A 20,556-nucleotide genomic window follows, 5' to 3' on the forward strand; every position below is an offset into this window, starting at 1 on the left:
AGAACGTTTTTTAAAGTGCTGTATAAATAAATAAAGTTGACTTGATAGCAAACATTGGCAGAGTTACATAAACCTGATGTGAGGAGTCCACAATGTAATGCAGCTGGCTGTAATGTGGATGTCTTCTAGCCATTACCCTCCTGTCTTTGGCAACACTAACGTCAGTACCACACCGGCTAGCTAGCTAGCAACGGAGGGAAGATTGGTGGAAACATTTATGGGAGGCGATGCCCTCACTGAAAACTGGCATGGCATTCATGTCATTAGCAAAACTGACTTGTGCGATAGCAATCAACTGCTTAGATATCAGGAATGTTAATTTCACTATTAAAACCAGCCAAATCGTTGGCCTAGTTTACCCTTGTTTTTTGTAAATCGTCAAAAAAGGAGCATTAGCATGATTTGAAGGTGGGTCATTCCGGTAGCTCGGTGCATTATTAAGATAAGATAAGATAAGATATTCCTTTATTGATCCCCTTGGGGAAATTCAGGCATCATAGCAGCATGGGGGAGGGGGGAGGGGAGGTACAGGTAGTAAAAAGAAGTGTAAACAATATAACATAATTAACTCTGGACATGTGCATAATGGTCAACAAGGTGTGAGATGAGGGTATGTATGCCCTCTCAGTTATATTTGCCCTACAATAATAGTTACAATATATAATCTAATCCAATAATATAAATCTAATCTAATATATCTAGCCAATCTAGCGAATTATGATTCTGACAAACACACCATCTGTTCTGGTATCCTGCAGGGCTCCATTCTTGGCCCTTTATTGTTCTCCCTGTATATACTGCCGCTGGGTGGACTTATTACCAATCATAGAGTTAACTTCCATTTCTATGCTGATGATACCCAGCTTTACCTCTCCGTATCTCCAGATGAGCCCTGTGCTCCAGACCCGCTGTTGACCTGTTTGTCCAGCATAAAAGGCTGGATGAGTGAGAATTTTCTCAAGCTAAATGAGGATAAGACAGAAGTTCTCATAGTGGGGTCTAGTGAGCAGAGAGAACGGATAAAAAGTAGACTGGGTAACCTGAATGTTGAAAATAACACTGCAGTAAAGAACCTGGGGGTTATTATTGATTCTGAATTTAATTTTAATACACACATTAATCATGTCACGAAGATTGCCTTCTTTCATCTTAGAAATATTGCACGAATTAGAGCCTATCTGTCCCTGGATAATGCAAAAACGCTAATCCACGCTTTTGTTTTCTCTCGGCTTGATTATTGTAATGCACTTTATTCTGGCCTTCCAAAGAAAACAACTGACAGATTACAACTTGTCCAAAATTCGGCAGCCAGAATTTTAACTAGAACTAAGATGAGGGAACATATTACTCCAGTTTTAGCTTCACTGCATTGGCTCCCGGTTGTCTTTAGGATTGATTTAAAAATTATCTTGCTTGTTTTTAAAGCTCTTAATGGTCTGGCACCGTCCTATCTCTGCGACTGCCTACATAGATATGTTCCAAACCGCCCCCTCAGGTCCTCTAGTGCGGACCTGCTCGAAGTGCCTACAATGAAATATAAAAAATATGGCGAAGCAGCTTTTTGTTTCTATGGGCCGACGGCGTGGAATAATCTCCCACTACATATAAAACAGGCAGCCTCTGTGGATAGCTTTAACGCACAGCTCAAGACCTATTTTTATACTCTTGCTTTTAGCTGATTTTAAAATCCCAATTAAAAATGTTTAAATTTGTTTCTGTGACTTTGACATGCTGCGCGGTAGACACAATGACTTTTACCTCCTCGACGGCTCGGAGCAGAAACATCTGGCCATTGGAACCGCAGCTATCCACGGGTTCCTAACGGCAAATCCGGAGCGGAAGAAAATGCCCCCAGCAGGTAAACTAGATCGAAGGACGATAATCATCCTTTATCTACTCCTTGCGGGAGATATTAAATTAAACCCGGGCCCGACTACACGACTACAACAGAAAGTGAAGAATCAGAGGCTCCCACAAATAGTGACGGCTACCGTCGCGATCAACAATAATGACAACAACATCCTTTTCAACGACACCAACATCCTAACACCGGCGTCGGGTGCATACATTCCACCCGTCACCGGAGCAGTGATGACTGCCGTCGCGATCAACAACGACAACAACATCCTTCTCAACAACAACAACAACAACATTGTCAACCCCGGACCCAGCCACGTCAGGACCCCCGTCAGGACGCGAACCCAGACGCGACGACTGGGTCTGGCACTACAGATGGCTTCGGGTGCCTACTTTCCACCCGAGGCCGGAGCAATCAACACGCCCGGCGCCGCCGCAGAGGAACACACGGGAGGACGAGACGTCTCCACAGCAGGGAGCCGGCGGGATGGAATAAACACAGCCCATGGCTCATGCCCCCTCCCCACGGAATTCCACCACCAGGCGACGCCAGCAGATGAACATGACAAAGAATCTCACCCACCCCCCCCTCCCACACACGTACCAAATAATAACAACACAGCCCCACCCCCCTCCCGTCGCGGGACACCCACCTTGATAAAAGGATCCCCCACCCCCCCTCCGGACATCACAGAGCCCCCCCCCCCTTCCCACAAAAGAAAAATCCTACCTTTATCTCAAGGATATTGACGACACAGCAGATAAAACGGACTAGGATCCCCCACCCCCCCTCCGGACATCACAGAGCCCCCCCCCCCTTCCCACAGAAGAAGAATCCTACCTTTATCTCAAGGATATTGACGACACAGCAGATAAAAACGGACTACATATCTTTCATCTTAATGTAAATAGCCTCAGGCACAAACTGGCAGAAATAAGACAACATTTCAGTAGCGGAAAGGTAAACATACTATGTTTCTCAGAAACTAAACTGGACTTATCAGTAACAGACCCGGAAATTGAATTAGAGAACTATTCTTTAGTCCGCAATGGCAGGAACAGGCATGGAGGAGGTGTCTGTATGTACATCCATCAAGACACCAAATTTATTAACCGTACAGACCTAGATCATGAGGCTATTGAAACTGTTTTTGTAGAAATTCTATTTGAAAGGGCTAAATCTGTTCTAGTCGGCACAATTTACAGACCGCCAGACCAAAATGGCTTTTATGACGTGTTGGATGCGTGCTTAGCTGGAGTTGAGGATACAGAAATGATTCTTATTGGGGATTGGAACACGGATATGCAACAAAAAGATGCACCCGTCTTCAAATCCTACAATAGGTTTTGTGATCTGCACGGCCTCAGCCAACTAATCACACAACCCACACGTGTGTGTGAGTCAACTCAGACTACCATTGACCTCATCCTGACCTCTGACAAGTCCAAGATCGCCAATAAAGGGGTTATAGCATGCGGGTTAAGTGATCATTATATGATATTCTGTACGCGCAAAAAGCTAAAACAAAAGGCTGGCTGTCACAAAACAGTCACATCTAGAGACCTCAAAACCTACTCTAGCGAGGCCTTTAACCTTGAACTGGAAAGTCTGGACTGGTCAGACGAGCTCAATGGTACACTGGTTGAAGAAACATGGCTTGGCTTCAAAACCAAATTTTCAACGATACTAAACAACATGGCCCCCCTAAGAACCACCAGGGTAAAAAATCGCGCTGAGCCGTGGATGCACGCTGAAATACTGACCGCTATGAAAACCAGAGACAAAAAATGCTCTGAGTTTCGTAAAAGTCAGTCAAAGCTTACCATAAGCACGAGCAGTGAACTCCAAGCCCACGTGACTGAACTCAAACTGGAAAGAAACAGACTAAGAAATGATGTAAACTCCATGATCAAAACAGCAAAAAGAAAATTCATCAATGACAAAACCGAGGAAAACAAAAACAAACCACGTGAACTTTGGAAATTACTCAATAACCAACTAGGCTGCAGTAAAAAACTTAAAACCAGATTCTCAAACATAAACATAAAGACGGACAACACGCTCATCACAGAAAAGCTGGATGTAGCCAATTACTTAAATAGTTTCTTCACAAACATAGCCACAACACTGGTAAACAAACTACCCTCCCACTCAGGGCATTATGGGGTAGAACACATAGTAGCATACTACAAGAACCTAGGGGTCCACAAAGACGACTTCAAACTGGAAATGGTAACAACAGATGAGGTACTCAAAAAACTGAGCGCCCTCCAACCCAACAAGGCCACGGGCCATGACAACATCCCCTCCAAATTCCTCAGAGACTCAGCAGCCGCCATCACCCCAGTCATCACACACATAATAAACCTCTCCATAAAACAGGGACACGTCCCCAAGGACTTCAAAATTGCGAGAGTGACCCCTCTGCACAAAAAAGGCAGTAAATTAGACCCAGGCAACTACCGCCCTGTTTCTATCCTTACCTCCATCTCGAAAGTCATGGAAAAAATTGTATACGAACAGGTCGAAAAATACCTTGCGGAAAAAAATCTAATCTACGAATTCCAATCTGGCTTCAGAACATCCCACTCCACTGACACATGCCTTCTCTATTTAAACGACCACATCAAACAAGAGGTGGACGCGGGCAAATACTGCGGCATGGTCATGCTGTACCTACAAAAGGCCTTCGACACTGTCAATCACAACATTCTGATTGACAAGCTAAAAGCAATTGGTTTTGATAGTCTATCAGTGAGCTGGATGCAATCCTACCTGGAGGGGAGAGAGCAGATGGTGGAGGTAAACGGTACCCTATCCCCCCCCCTCACAGTAAACTGTGGTGTTCCACAAGGAAGCATACTAGGTCCGCTACTGTTCCTAATTTATGCAAATTACATGTCGTCAGCTTGTGACTGCAACTTGTTCCTGTTTGCGGACGACTCAGCCCTGCTGGTCTCTGACAAGAACAAGTTACAGGTTGAAAAAACCCTCAGCTCAGAACTAGGCAAAATCTGCATATGGCTCGCTGATAACAAACTATCATTACACATGGGCAAAACAGAGTCCATTCTCTTCGGTTCAAATAACAAACTCAGCAAGACCGACGGCTTCTCAGTTACAGTGGGTGACAATATTGTCACAAGGAAAGAAAATATTACCTACCTGGGTTCCATCCTAGAGGCAAATCTTTCCTGTGACAAAATGGCATCCAATGTAATAAAAAAAGTCAACCAACGAACTCGATTCTTGTACCGGATCTCCTCACTGGTAAACAAGAATACCCTGAAGACTCTAGCAGGAGCACTCATTCAAGGGTACTACGACTATGCTTGCACCTCATGGTACCAAAGCACCTCAAAGGCGCTAAAAACTAAATTACAAACATCTCAAAACAAACTGGTCAGACTACTGCTTGACCTTACTCCTAGAACCCACCTCACCCCTGCCCACTTTGACAACCTAGGATGGCTTAGAGTAGACGACAGAGTACAGCAACTTGCAATGGGCCTGGTCTACAAGATACACTACACGACCAAGGTACCCATGTACATGACAAAATACTTCCCAAAGGTCAGTGAATACCACGATCACAACACCAGAGGGAGCTCCACAAATCATGTTAAACCCAGATTCGGCTCAAACAAGGGACTAAACACGTTTCGCAATTATGCCACATCAATGTGGAACGCCCTACCCAAAGCTGTAAAGGAATGTGAATCACTACCCACTTTCAAAAACACTCTCAAAAAACACCTAAGGGAGACTGCAACTCGAAACTGGCCCCTGTAAATGTCCGAACACAACCCCCTCCAATGTACAGTAAATTACCAAGTATGGTCTTGTCAATAATCCAATGTACAGTGTTGTTTGTACAGTTGTACAGTGTCCCCCACCCACCCCTCCTACCCAACCCCCCCCCCCCACTCCTACCCAACCCCCCCCCCACTCCTACCCAACCCCCCCCCCCCCCACCCACCCAACCACCTCCAATGTACAGTCCCCCCCACCCCCACCTACCCAATCCAATGTACAGTTTCTACGCCTAATGTATATACTCTTTTCTTTCTGGACTCTTTTTGTATCACAAACAGTACTGTAATTGCAAATCTGGTATGTCATAAATGTATAGATGTAGCAGTACTGTCTATCTGTATGTCATGTATGTCATATATGTTACGATGAATTGAAAATGGGGGACCCTGATGTAAACAAGACCAAAGTCTTTCTCTGGTCTGAATCCCCTTAACAATTGTATGTATTGAGCTGTACTGTACTGTACCCATTCTGCAATCTGTTAATAAAGTTTTCATTCATTCATTCATTCATGCGCGGTCGAGTTTCTCAAGCCAGCACTGTCACTCACCTATAAGGAAACAACCCCTCAAAACGAACAGAAGGCCTCTCATATCTGTACTCTCTGTCCCTGACATGCTACACGGTCAGTCTCATTGGGCCAGCAGTGTCACTCACCTACAAGGAGGCAACTCCTCAAAACTGACTGTTCTATTTTATTCACAAAATATGCTTACTTCGGGCGGCTACGTGGCGTAGTGGGCAAGGCGCTCGCCACGAATGACGGAGACGCTGGGCTTGCCTGTTCGAGCCCAGCGCTCCACATTGCTTTCAGTTTAGCTGGTCGTTCATACTAATACACATTGGCCGTATTAGGGGGTGGGAAACTGATGGGTGGGGATCGGGCGTTGTGGACAGCGAGAATCAGGAAGTGTCGGGGGCAGCGTGAGCCTCCCACGCGTTACTCCTCGCCACTGAGAGATCGAGCTGCGCAGGTGAGAAGATGCGACTGCTGTTACCTCAAGTACCGGAGGGGACTTGTGCTATGTATGACTTAGTCCACATTGCAGCCGGCTTGTGGGAGGCAAGAAACAGCGTTCGAGACAGGGGAGGGTTGAATTGGATGATACGAAATTGGGACGGGAGAAAATATAGAAAATGTGGATCAAAAAATAAATATGCTTACTTCATATATGCCTACCACATGTATCTATTGCTATGTTCGCCCATCACCATCACAATCACGCGTGCAGTCTAACGCCTTTCCCATCTCCCTGTGAGTGGCTGTCCTGGAGTGATGACCGGAGTGCTGGACGTCCCGTGATGACACCCACCCAGGATGCGACCCCCCTCTGCGTGCCCCCCTGTCTCCCTATCTCCGGCTGTCTCGTAGTGATGGCCGGAGTGTTCGACGTCCCGTGATGACCGGGAGGATGCGACCCTCTCTGCGTCGCCCCCTGTCTTCAGCTGTCTCGGAGTGATGACCAGAGTGTAGAACGTCCCGGGAGGACGCACCCCTGTGCCTCAACTAGAGCCGCTATCAATTCTATCTTTAATCTTATAAAATGTTCAGTTGTTATCACTATCAGCTCTATATTTAATTTTTCAAAATGTTCAGTTGCTATCGCATGCACTCATCTGTGTTTCACTACACACATGGGTGCATGCTTACCAACTGTTTGCCTGTTTTTAATGCAACATGCAACACTAATATCACCGACATCTAAGAAGGGAGATCCCCCCTTGAATTGGCCCTTCTAAGGTTTCTCTCCTCCACATTGCCTGTGGTGCATTTTTTCCTATTGTTAGGTTTTAGTGAGTTTTTCCTTACCTTCGCGTGGGGTATGTCTGGGAGTGTTGCATGCATGCATGCATTTATTATTTATTTTGAGTTTATTATAATTCTTTTTACCTTATGGCATTCTTGTTTTTTCTTGACTTACTGTGTTTTTTTCTTCTTGACTTGTTTAAAGAAGACGTGTCTCTGTTAAGCACTTTGAGTTGCACTCTGTGTATGAAAGGTGCTATATAAATGAAGATTATTATTATTATTATTATTATTATATAGTCTGAAAAATGCTAAATGCTAAAATGCTAAATGCTAAATATATGATCTGATGAAGTATACAGTATTCACATAAGGTGCGGTATGCATAAGATAGTATATTGTCCTTTTAGGTTCCTAGTAGTTGGATGTCTGGCAGCAGTCCCTTCCCACTGTTGTGAAGCCTGATGGCCACTGGTATGAAGGACTGGCCGAGGCGGTTAGTTGAGTGTCGGGGGGGTATGCGTCTGTGACTGAACGTGCTTCTCATCTTGACTAGCTCGTCGTAGAGGGGGTGGGAGGGATTCTCCAGGATAGCAGCCAGCTTCCTTCTCATCCCCCTCTCTGCCATCACCTCTAGTCTGACCAGCTCGACTCCCACCACGGAGCTAGCCTTCCTCACCAGCTTGTCCAGTTTGTTGGTGTCCCTCGAGTTGATGTAGCCCCCCCAGCATGCCACAGCATAGAGGACGCTGGCCACTACAGACTGGTAGAATGACTGCAGCAGCCTATTGCAAACTTTAGGCGTGTTTGAGATTGGCGAGGCAGGCGCAGATCTGCACAGTTTTTACTACCGCCTTGCCAAGCACGTTGCATGGCGGTTAGAATGTTGTCCGACTTGCTCTGGAAATCTGACTAGGCGAGCCGCGGAAATATCACGGGAGCGAGCCACGCGCAGTCTTCAGAGGTAGGCGACACAGTACCTCACCACTGACTGCTCGACGCAAATGCATGATGGGAAACAACTTGCTATCGTCTGCGCAAAGCGCCCATTGGCTCAGAAAGGTTGTCACCGCCCACAAGGAAGTTATGAGACGTCTATCTTATCCATCATCAAGATAAACTTTATGAACTGTCAGACAGACACCAAATTATTTTTATTAGAGTACTGACATTCACAATTGAACGCTTTACACATTCCTCATAAATGCTGTCTTAATAACCATCTCTGCAATGGAGTTTATATCAAAATAACAATATATCAACCCCCCTGAACAAATAGTTGGTGATTGCTTCTTCAAGTCGATTCTACAGACGGACTGTTTCTATCATCGGAATTAAATAATTATAATGATAATAAATACAACAATTACGTTTTGCATTTATAGTCATGACTCAATGAGCAATCTGAGCATTACAGCTCTATGTACAGTACAGTACTTCACTAAGCCGTCTGGCTCACAGTTAACCCAATCGCGAGATTAGACTTGAATAGATTAACGAATTCCATATATCTATAGTTCATTAACGATGCAGCAGCTGATACTGTATCTCCAGATGATAATAATAATAATAATAATAATAATAATAATAATAATAATAATAATAATAATAATAATAATAATAATAATAATAATAATAATAATAATAATAATAATAATAATAATAATAATAATAATAATAATAAATGAAGACTTGATTCACATCAATTTGTGTGAATGAGTGAGTGTTATAGTATTTAATTTTCTACCTGTTCTCATTATACCCCCCACATAAAATCCAAAGGATAATTAGCTGGCCAAACATTATCAGTGCGCTCTCGAAATTATAATTTGCCGAAATTATAATATGGTTATATATCTCGTTGCACACATCTTACATGATAAAGCGTCTGCTGAATAATTCAGTTTTGCCTCAATATATACTGTATATATAATTCAGTTTTGCCTCAATATACAGTATATATATATATATATATATATATATATATATATATATATATATATATATATATATATATATATATATATATATATATATATATATATATATATATATATATATATATATATATATATATATATATATATATATTAAACTAAATAAGACTCGTGCACATCTGGGCGGGTCAGCGCAAGAGGAAGAAGGGACCGCACACTCCTCAGGACTGGTTTTTGCTTTTTTATTGTTGCACAACGCGTTTCGCTATCTGCTTCCTCAGGTGCTATGCAGCAGGTGTCAATGATCATCATTATATACAGCATACTCCACCCCACATCGTAACACATCAAGCCCATTGGCTACTCAATTATCACATTTAGTTTTATCATTTTGCAGGATGTAATGCATATAACTCTTATGTATAAAAATGATGCATAGAGACCACATATATACACATAGACTCATTTTTGAAAATTATATATAATAACACAATATGAGAGAAGTGACTAATCGTAACACATCAAGCCCATTGGCTACTCAATTATCACATTTAATTTTATCATTTTGCAGGATGTAATGCATATAACTCTTATGTATAAAAATGATGCAGAGACCACATATATACACATAGACTAATTTTGAAAATTATATATAATAACACAATATGAGAGAATACCTAGTCGAGCAACGTTCAAGACAGGGGAGGGGAGAATTGGAAATACGAAATTGGGATGGGAGAAAAATTGGATAAAAAAAACACGCCTATTGAAGGTGGTGGTTAAAGGTGGGTCATTCCAATAGCTCGGTGCATTATTATGGTTTGAAGGTGGGTAATTCCGGTAGCTCGGTGCATTATTATGGTTTGAAGGTGGGTCATTCCAGTACCTCAGTGCATTATTATGGTTTGAAGGTGGGTCATTCCTGTACCTCGGTGCATTATTATGGTTTGAAGGTGGGTCATTCCTGTACCTCGTGCATTATTATGGTTTGAAGCTGGGTCATTCCTGTACCTCGGTGCATTATTATGGTTTGAAGGCGGGTCGTTCTGGTAGCTTGGTGCATTATTATGGTTTGAAGGTGGGTCATTCCGGTAGCTCGGTGCATTATTATCGTTTGAAGGCAGGTCGTTCTGGTAGCTCGTGCATTATTATGGTTTGAAGGTGGGTCATTCCGGTAGCTCGGTGCATTATTATCGTTTGAAGGCAGGTCGTTCTGGTAGCTCGTGCATTATTATGGTTTGAAGGTGGGTCATTCCGGTAGCTCGGTGCATTATTATGGTTTGAAGGTGGGTCATTCTGATAGCTCGGTGCATTATTATGGTTTGAAGGCGGGTCGTTCTGGTAGCTTGGTGTATTATTATGGTTTGAAGGTGGGTCGTTCCGGTAGCTCGGTGCATTATTATGGTTTGAAGGTGGGTCGTTCCGGTAGCTTGTGCATTATTATGGTTTGAAGGTGGGTCATTCCAGTAGCTCGGTGCATTATTATGGTTTGAAGGTGGGTAATTCTGGTAGCTCGTGCATTATTATGGTTTGAAAGTGGGTCACTCTGGTAGCTCGTGCATTATTATGGTTTGAAAGTGGGTCACTCTGGTAGCTCGGCACATTATTATGGTTTGAAAGTGGGTCGTTCCGGAGGCTTGGCGCATTAGCATGGTTTGAAGGTGGGTAGCTAAAAATTTACCTTTATAACAAGTCAACCCCTGTATTCCATGTTTCTTGTCATTTTCTACTCTACTTTATACCAGACCGGAAACCTTGCCTGATGCTAAATTACATTCTGTTTCACTTCATTATTCAGTGAAATTGAAAATGAAATTCCTGGCTGAGTTCAGGTGTTATTATCCTGGTCAACAGACCTGATAGGTATAAGCAGACTCTGGCTAGTAACGGATGCTGATTGGCCCGGTTGAATGTCCAACCAGAGAAAGGACCAATCAGATTCACAAAATAAATGAAGCAGAACTAGAAGCAGCTAGTGATTTAGGGACTGAATCCAGGTGATGGGGAACCCTGTCTGTGAAGATTCCGATCCCATCTGGAAAGGTTGTTTGTTGTTGTGTTTTTTTTAGATAAGATTTAGCACAGAATTGCATGATTCTCTACTGTAGTTGGGGATAGAAGAGAATAGCCGTTGTTTTTCATTTTAATCTTCATTTTCTTAGTAAGCTGACTTCCAGTTGAATGAAACAACATATAGGCCTACTGTGAAAAGCATTCTTAATTTCACAAAGAGGACCTCCTCAAACATATAACCACTGTTTCTACTGTCTAATAGAAGTCATATTTTAACTTTGAGAACCCATGCCATAAATTAGTCATTTATGAGGTCTGCTATATAGAAATTAACTGGTGCGAGTGAGTGAACTGGAGAGAGTGTTGTGGCTGCTCTTAACCATAAACTCATGAATAATGGTTTGAAGCCAACCAGTCACACCACTCACGTCCGTCAGGGTAACCTCCGGTCGGCCCGGTGTGGTCGGTCGGCGTCGGGCCGCTGTGTCTGGTCCAGTCGCTGTCATCGGCGGAGTCCTGAGTGAACCGACAATATGGCTCACTGTCGTTGTTGAAGTCACAGGAGGTCAGGGCTGCTGTATGGTAGAGAGAGAGAGAGAGAGAGAGAGAGAGAGAGAGAGAGAGAGAGAGAGAGAGAGAGAGAGAGAGAGAGAGAGAGAGAGAGAGAGAGAGAGAGAGAGAGAGAGACACACACACAAAGTGAGGAGAGGATGGAGATATAGCAAATGCTTTGGCTGATGCTTTGCATTCCCTTCATAGTGAGTTTGACAAGCTTCCATCTGGAAGGCACTATACCAGGGGTAGGCAACCCTAGGCACGCGGGGGCATTTTCATAGGCACAGGGGGCAGCATAAAAAAAAGAAAAAAAAATTTGCTTTGACATATTATAGTGAAATATTTTGCACTGTTGTCGCATTTATCTTGTTGAAATCCTCCCACAGGTTCTTTTTACTACCACATATTTAATTGAGACACTTTATTTGTTTATTATTTCAATTTAGCTGGAAATACATTGCTACATCATTCAGTAACATTTGCAGAGCCTTATAACAAAAACATTATTACGGTCACCATTGTGACCAGTGGGATTAATCAACACATTTTATTATTTATTTTTCTATTTCATTGAACATGTTAAAAGCAATTTTTTTTACTCAAAATGTGAGTATTACCAAGTCAACTTGTGTTCTTAAAACAATGACAATAAACATAGTTTTATTAGGTTGAAATAATGTGGTTGTGTACTTATTTTTCTGTTAACTTATTATGGATTGAAAACTGAAAACCTTAATGCACAGTAACTGAACTCAATATTTTTAAGTTCTGGTAACTTATTATTATTTATTTTTTTACAGTGTAGTCTTGCGATCAATCAAAACTTATTTACACGATATACCTCACATTCACCCTCCATTCACATCCTGGTGTTCTCCTGGTGTTCTCCATTAGGCCTGTAGGTGGAGCAATGACAGCACGCGTACAGTACACACCGATGGTGTGTGATGTGTCCAAAAATGAATGGGCAAATGTGAGTGAAATGGTCGCACTGTATGCAGCTGTTTGTCTGCATTGCATTCCCCCCCCCCAACTCAGATTTAGGGTTGATACAACCATCATAATAATATTGTTAATAATAACAATAACAATAATGATGTAATAATGTAAAAATTATCATTAAAAAGACCTGATTATGAGAAAAAAATGTACAATGCATGGAATATTGTTGAGGCACACTAGTTACAACTATATTTCAAACAGGCACTCCATGTCAAAAAGGTTGCTGACCCCTGCACTATACAGTAGAGATCTCTCTCTCTCTCTCTCTCTCTCTCTCTCTCTCTCTCTCTCTCTCTCTCTCTCTCTTTCTCTCTCTCTCTCTCTCTCTCTCTCTTCTCTCTCTCTCTCTCTCTCTCTCTCTCTCTCTCTCTCTCTCTCTCTCTCTCTCTCTCTCTCTCTCTCTCTCTCTCTCTCTCTCTCTATATATATTTATTACATGGCGTTTTAACATTCGCCAAAATGCTTGATTGTGATTGGTCAATAGCGCTCCGTTGCCCCTAGCAGCGGCCAATTATTTCTCGATAATTCACCGCTACTATGGGCAACACGCAATAATGACCGCTGTTAGGGGAAAGATAGCCTCGCAGCCGGACTCTCGCAGCGTTATACCATGCACAGCCTGCGGAGCACGGCTGTGCAGTGCCTGTCCGAGGCAGGTCTCGACAGTACACCATGCATTTGATCTCGTCTTGTCGATGGTGTAAAATGAATTATATTGTTGGTAAGTTAGCCCTGTAATAAGCGGGATAATGTATACGTTGACACTGCGAGATTCAAACCTAAATAGACTCAGCTTTACCATATGCACAGCTGCACTGCATCAGGTGTAATCAAGCCCTTTGTGATATTTACTCCAACGCCAGAGGAGCAACAGAACAACCGTGTCTGCATTTGATCTCGTCTTGTCGATGGTGTAAAATGAATTACGTATATTGTTAGTAAGTTAGCCCTGTAATAAGCGGGATAATGTATAGCTATACTCGGTCATTGTCACAAAATAATTGACCTTCACTGCGTTTAGAACATCTCGGCTGCGCCTCGGTGTTCCAGAACGCAGTGTCGGTCAATTATTTTGCGACAATGACCTCGTAGCTATACATTATCCTTTACTTATTACATGGCGTTTTAACATTCGTCGAAATGCTTGATTGTGATAGCCCCAGACAGCGGTGAATTATTTTTCAATAACCACCGGTGATTATTGTTTTTCGCAGCTGGAGTAATTAAGCCCCACTGACACACACTGTTTCAGTGCAATTAGACACACCTGCCGATAATAATAATCACTTTATTTGGGCTGACAGAGCCACAGAACAACTGCGTCTGCATTTGATCTCGTCTTGTCGATTTTGTCAAATGAATTAGGTATATTGTTAGTAAGTTAGCCATGTAATAAGCGGGATAATGTATAGCTATACTCGGTCATCATCGCAAAATAATTGACCTTCACTGACGTTTAAAACACCTCGCCGAGGCGGCTCGGTATTTTAAACTCCATGTCGGTCAATTATTTTGCGACAATGACCTCGTAGCTATACATTATCCCTTACACACATATATATATATATATATATATATATATATATATATATATATATATATATATATATATATATATATATATATATATATATCCAATCGCAACTGTTGCTTCCCTCCTGCTTGAGATCAATCAAGGTAAATTACAGCTTTCTGTTGATTGGCCTACCTACCTATGTATGTATGTCTGGTCAGTGAATACCACGATCACAACACCAGAGGGATTTAACAAATCATGTTAAACCCAGATTCGGCTCAAACAAGGGACTAAACACGTTTCGCAATTATGCCACATCAATGTGGAACGCCCTACCCAAAGCTGTAAAGCAGGGGTGTCAAACTCATTTTCACAGAGGGCCACATCAGCATTATGGTTGCCCTCAAAGGGCCAAAGACCGTATAAATGTTAATGTATTGTAAAATAAATGTAGCTACTCATTTACATATTGTTAAACATGTTGTTTCTGTATTTATTACTTATTCAAGTTATACATATTGCATATGCATTTGCATAGATGTAAAAATATATGTTAGCTTATGTTATTTTAACAAATAATTTTAGTTTATCAGAACCCCATATTACTCCATTAATCAATGATCAAACCATTCAAGTAAATAACAAAGAAGAAGATCATCAAATACAAGCTATGACATTAAGTTTGTTCAAAACCTTTTTGTCACAGTCAAGAAGGGCAGAACTAACAACTGAGCTGCAAAGAACACGTGGGACAGATGTAGTAGATGTTACAAAAACAAATGGCTGCACACAACCTTGCAGAGGCCATACATCCAACTAATGGAAGATAGTTTAATTAACTTTAATTAACAGATTGCAGAATGGGTACAGTACAGTACAGCTCAATACACACAATTGTTAAGGGGATGCAGACCAGAGAAAGACTTTCGACTTGTTTACATCAGGGTCCACCATTTTCAATTCATAATGAAATTGCTATTATGTGTCTGCATGAACACACAACTGTAACTGTACTCAAAAATAACAAAATAAGGGTTGTCTCAGTTCACAACTATATTGGTCAAGTTTTGGGTGGGACTTGTTTGCGTCCCTACAGCTTCTTATTCAATTGAGCGAGATGCTCTGTTATGTCACACAGCCAGTTTGCATCTGACAGTTCAGACAATATTTCTTCAACCCTTTGTTACCTATTCCGCCTGGATCTTTTTTGTATTTTGGGCTGTAAAATTGTCAAAGAATGTCTGAGGAGTAAGTGCTTTTGGCTTTTTTCCTTTGTTACTTCATCAATACCTCAGATGTTCAACATACATGTATGTGTAAGAATGTGTAATAACTAAGGTTGTCAAAGTTAAAGCTTTATTAACGCATTAACCCACAATTATTTTAAAGCCGCTATTTTTTAATCCCAAGATTAATGTTAAAAAAAAAAAAAATGTTTACCAGAGCTCTTGGGGGGCCACATCAAATGACGTGGCGGGCCACATTTGGCCCGCGGGCCATGGGTTTGACACCTATGCTGTAAAGGCATGTGAATCATACCCACTTTCAAAACCACTCTCAAAGAACACCTACGGGAGACTGCAATTCGAAACTGGCCCCTGTAAATGTCCTAACCCAACCCCCTCCAATGTACAGTAAATTACCAAGTATGGTTTTGTCAATATTCCAATGTACAGTTTTGCTTGTACAGTTGTACAGTGTTCCCCACCCACCAACCCCTCCTACCCAACCCCCCACCCCCCCAACCACCTCCAATGTACAGCCCCCCCCCCCCACCCACCTCCAATGTACAGTCCCCCCCCCCCCCCCCCCCACCAACCAAACCCCACCCCACCTACCCTCCAATGTACAGTTTTTACGTCAAATGTATATACTCTCTTTTCTGGACTCTTTTTGTATCACAAACAGTACTGTATTTGCAAATCTGGTATGTCATAAATGTATAGATGTAGCAGTACTGTCTATCTGTATGTCATGTATGTCATATATGTCCTGATGAATTGAAAATGGGGGACCCTGATGTAAACAAGACGAAAGTCTTTCTCTGGTCTGCATCCCCTTAACAATTGTGTGTATTGAGCTGTACTGTATTGTACCCATTCTGCAATCTGTTAATAAAGTTTTCAATCAATCAATGCATGCCAGTGTGCCCTCACATGTCTCATTGCTGTACATGTTCCTCACATTCCAATGATAAGAATGTTTATTGGTTATGACTTAGACACTGAATGAACGAATGGAGATAAGAAGGTATAAAGAGGTATAAAGTCCAGAACTAGGACAGAGTGCCCTTATAATGTATGGGTGTTTCCCCCATTATATCAGAGTCATCTTTATACTATCTATAAACTAGGTGGGAATCCCTGAAGAAAGTGTGTGTGTGTGTGTGTGTGTGTGTGTGTGTGTGTGTGTGTGTGTGTGTGTGTGTGTGTGTGTGTGTGTGTGTGTGTGTGTGTGTGTGTGTGTGTGTGTGTGTGTCTGTGTGTGTGTGTGCATGTGTGTGTGTGTGCGTGTGTGTGTGTGTGTGTGTATTTGTGTGTGTGTGTGTGTGTGTGTGTGTGTGTGTGTATGTGTGTGTGTGTGTGTGTGTGTGTGTGTGTGTGTGTGTGTGTGTGTGTGTGTGTGTGTGTGTGTGTGTGTGTGTGTGTGTGTGTGTGTGTGTGTGTGTGTGTGTGTGTGTGTGTGTGTGTGTGTGTGTGTGTGTGTGTGTGTGTGTGCATGCTATAGGCTTACAAATGCACAGTGTGTGTTATGATATTTTGATAGTAAACTTACCAGCATCACTCACTGTTTTCTCAAGCCTGTGCAACAAGGAAAAAACACAGATCAGTAAAGAAAACCTACAATGAATAAATTAATATATATATAAATATATATTTGCAGAGAAGCAAAAGTAGGACCCCTAGCTCTAATATCCAAATGTTATAATAGATTATTTCATGAAATACTTCACCTACAAACAATACTGTTCTGACAACACAATATTGACGTCCTTAAGATTAAGTAGGACACCATGGCTCAACAAGATCTTCTGGTGGCAGGTGGTCGGAAGTTTTGAAAATGTGAAAAATACTGTCAGAAAACAATGATTGCAGTTTTGAGAACAGAAGTACACAAATACTGTCAGAAAACAATGATTGCAGTTTTGAGAACAGAAGTACACACTTATCACTACAAAGGTACCCACTTAGTTCTACAAAAGTACACACAGCTCTACACACCTTTATTGATCAAAAGCTGAGACAATGGTTCAACCCGAATTGGTCTTGAAATGATGTATGCCTCAATTATGTTGCAGCTTTTAATCAATAAAGGAGTGCTGGAACTACATGCATGGTTTCTAGACTCTGTTCTTATATTGATTAACATATCAACCCAGAAGATGATATACGTCTCTTCATGACTAACAGATGACTTTCCCTCCCCACTATTGATTGATTGATTGAAAACGTTATTAACATATTGCAGAATGGGTACAATACAGTACAGCTCAATACAAACAACTGCTAAGAGGATGAAGACCAGAAAAATACTTTCGTCCTGTTTACATAAGGGTCCTCCATTTTCAATTCATCAAGTAAGAGGGAGAAGTACAGTATACCGGTATAAATAACAAAGAAATGGCTTATTATACTTTCAAGTATCTCAACATAAAGATTTTCTCAGGCCTGCTAGAAACCTTTATTTCTCTGTTGTAATAAACCGACATCCCTGTCATGTGGAGAGTCTGAGGACCCACCAAGAAGTAGCAAATAGCTGTCTGAATCATGAGCAAGCTTTCTCAATTCAAGTGGTCAATACCATGAGGTACGCATTGATAAACCATTTTACAGAAAAATTTGAGGATCTTAAAGTTGACACAATTAAGATATGATAAGATATTCCTTTATTGATCCTCTTGGGGAAATTCGGGATTCAATTCAAGTAACTATAAAGTCAGGTTTTAAAAGGTACATTAACTACATGTGTTGCTGTAGGGGGGTAGCAATCTAAGTAAGTAACTAGATAAATGGTCAAATAAAATTGATTTGGTATGTATCAGATCAAATGGGAAGGACAAATGATTAACCAAAACAGACTAACAAAACACAATACAAACAATAGAAGTGCATTAAGGCAAACACTTCAATACGCATTAATAAAATGTATGCTCAAGCAAACAATTCCCTTGGAGACAAATGTAATCGGGTCAGTTAATATCTACAACACACATGTTAATTGTCTAAATAATTGACCCAATAAACCATTTGTGTGTGGTGATGCAATAATCCTAACTAATCAGTCAATAATTGTGTTTTAAACAATTAGGCCTCACCGATGAATGATCAGTCAACTTGAACACTGTTATACACCGATGACATTAACATGTGTCATGAATATAACTTCACTTGGCTACAGGGTTTTCAAAAATGCAATACGTTGAATTAAAATACGAAATTAATTAACCAATTAGTCAAATAGTTCGTATTTTTTTTATTCTATCTTGATATTCTAGAGAGCTTTCTATCACTGCATTAGGAGGGTCGCCTCCTAATAGTTTTATAATCCATTTTAACAGTTGTTTTTTTCTTTCATCAGACTCACCCTGTGCTCTTTCTTTCCGTTCTGCACCCACTTATCCATACTAGGATAAATATAAACGTCAGTTTATCCATGGCTAACTGGGCTTGTTAGTTTAAAATGAAACGAGACAGAGGCAAGGGAGACGATTACTTTATATATACAGGTAGGATAGGAGGGGGAGTGAGGGAGGGGGGAGGGAGGGAGGAGGGGGGACATTGGGAATGTGATCATTTTCACTCTCCATACACGTAGGATGCTGTGTTGCGGGCATTACTGCACAATCCTTGCAAAATTTGTAAATGAGTAACTGTAAATGATAGGAAGAGGGTGTGTTCCCTTTTGTCAGTGTGTGTGTGTGTGTGTGTGTGTGTGTGTGTGTGTGTGTGTGTGTGTGTGTGTGTGTGTGTGTGTGTGTGTGTGTGTGTGTGTGTGTGTGTGTGTGTGTGTGTGTGTGTGTGTGTGTGTGTGTCACAACTGGGTGAGGGTGCTTCAGGAACAGGACCGTGGTGACAAGTGCTATGAAAGATGAAAGGAGCTAATTGTGTAACACGTGTATAAAGGTTTTACTCAGAGGGACACACCTGTATGGACCGGCTGGATGGATACGGGTCCTGGGCCGAGGTGAATACACTGGAGGCTGAGTCACCAGGACGTTTTCTTTTTCAACCTGTTAAGCTGTAGCCCTATTTTCAGAAATTCCGCCTAAAGGTACAATTGTGCAACCACCAGATCGCTCACTGAGCTCATTCACCACCTTATTGAGATCAAGTGTACAAGAAATCTAAGCAAATGAATAAAGGGAAGATGATTAAACAGAAGGATTTGTAGATACAGTAATACATTGAAATCAATTTGAATTATAAATTTTGACCTTGAACTTGACCTTGACCTTATTATGGCCAAATCATACATCTATGGATAGGGAAAAGCTCCTCCTTCCAATGACAGTGTTAAATCTGGATGTAGTCATTTTCTCTCGGTTTTACGATAAAAGAGAGATAGAATTAGAATTTTTTTCGATCAATTTGTATTTTCAGTCAATCTTATATATCATAGCTATGGATGCAATACTATGGCCCATTTGACATCGAGTATCTATCGTTCAAGATGTGAAAAACGAATATTTTTTCCATCCATACATTCCCGTTTTATACCGTGGTGAATATAAGTATGGTTTTAGAGCGGTTTAGGGTAATTCCTGGGAGGCTAGTAATAGGCCGTGACGCATATTATACTTAATCCATTGGCATTTCGTCCCTATACACGCTACAATAAAAAATTAAAATGCATATGATTGGTATATTATGTTCCATCATGAATGCATGCAAGGGGGGGGGGGGGTCTTTTCTGATTAATTGACTGTCAATAACAGCATTCGTTAGTACAACGGCATACGCTGATCTATGAAAACAAGGCAGAACCAAGCTGAAATTGACGTTAAATTGCTCTTACCTGTGGCCGGTGAGATTCCAAAAAGAATATTCCAATTATTTGATTGCCATCTGCTAGATCGTATGTCCATTTGGGCCACGACATAACCCACCACAGC

At 41.5% G+C, this 20,556-nt stretch overlaps 1 protein-coding gene across 1 annotated transcript in view; it reads right to left on the reverse strand.

Moving 5' to 3' along the window:
* Positions 1-16,619, reverse strand: part of zanl (zonadhesin, like) — a gene marked incomplete at both ends in the record, with an annotated part of 184,158 nt that extends 167,539 nt beyond the window's left edge. The window contains 2 exon segments of the mRNA XM_084327694.1: positions 11,800-11,946; positions 16,601-16,619. Coding sequence (XP_084183820.1) covers positions 11,800-11,946; positions 16,601-16,619 — 166 coding nt within the window.
* Positions 16,620-20,556: the final 3,937 nt, after the last annotated feature.

This window comes from Notolepis coatsorum (assembly GCF_963971535.1).
Source record: "Notolepis coatsorum genome assembly, chromosome: 13".
NCBI classification, from domain to species: domain Eukaryota; kingdom Metazoa; phylum Chordata; class Actinopteri; order Aulopiformes; family Paralepididae; genus Notolepis; species Notolepis coatsorum.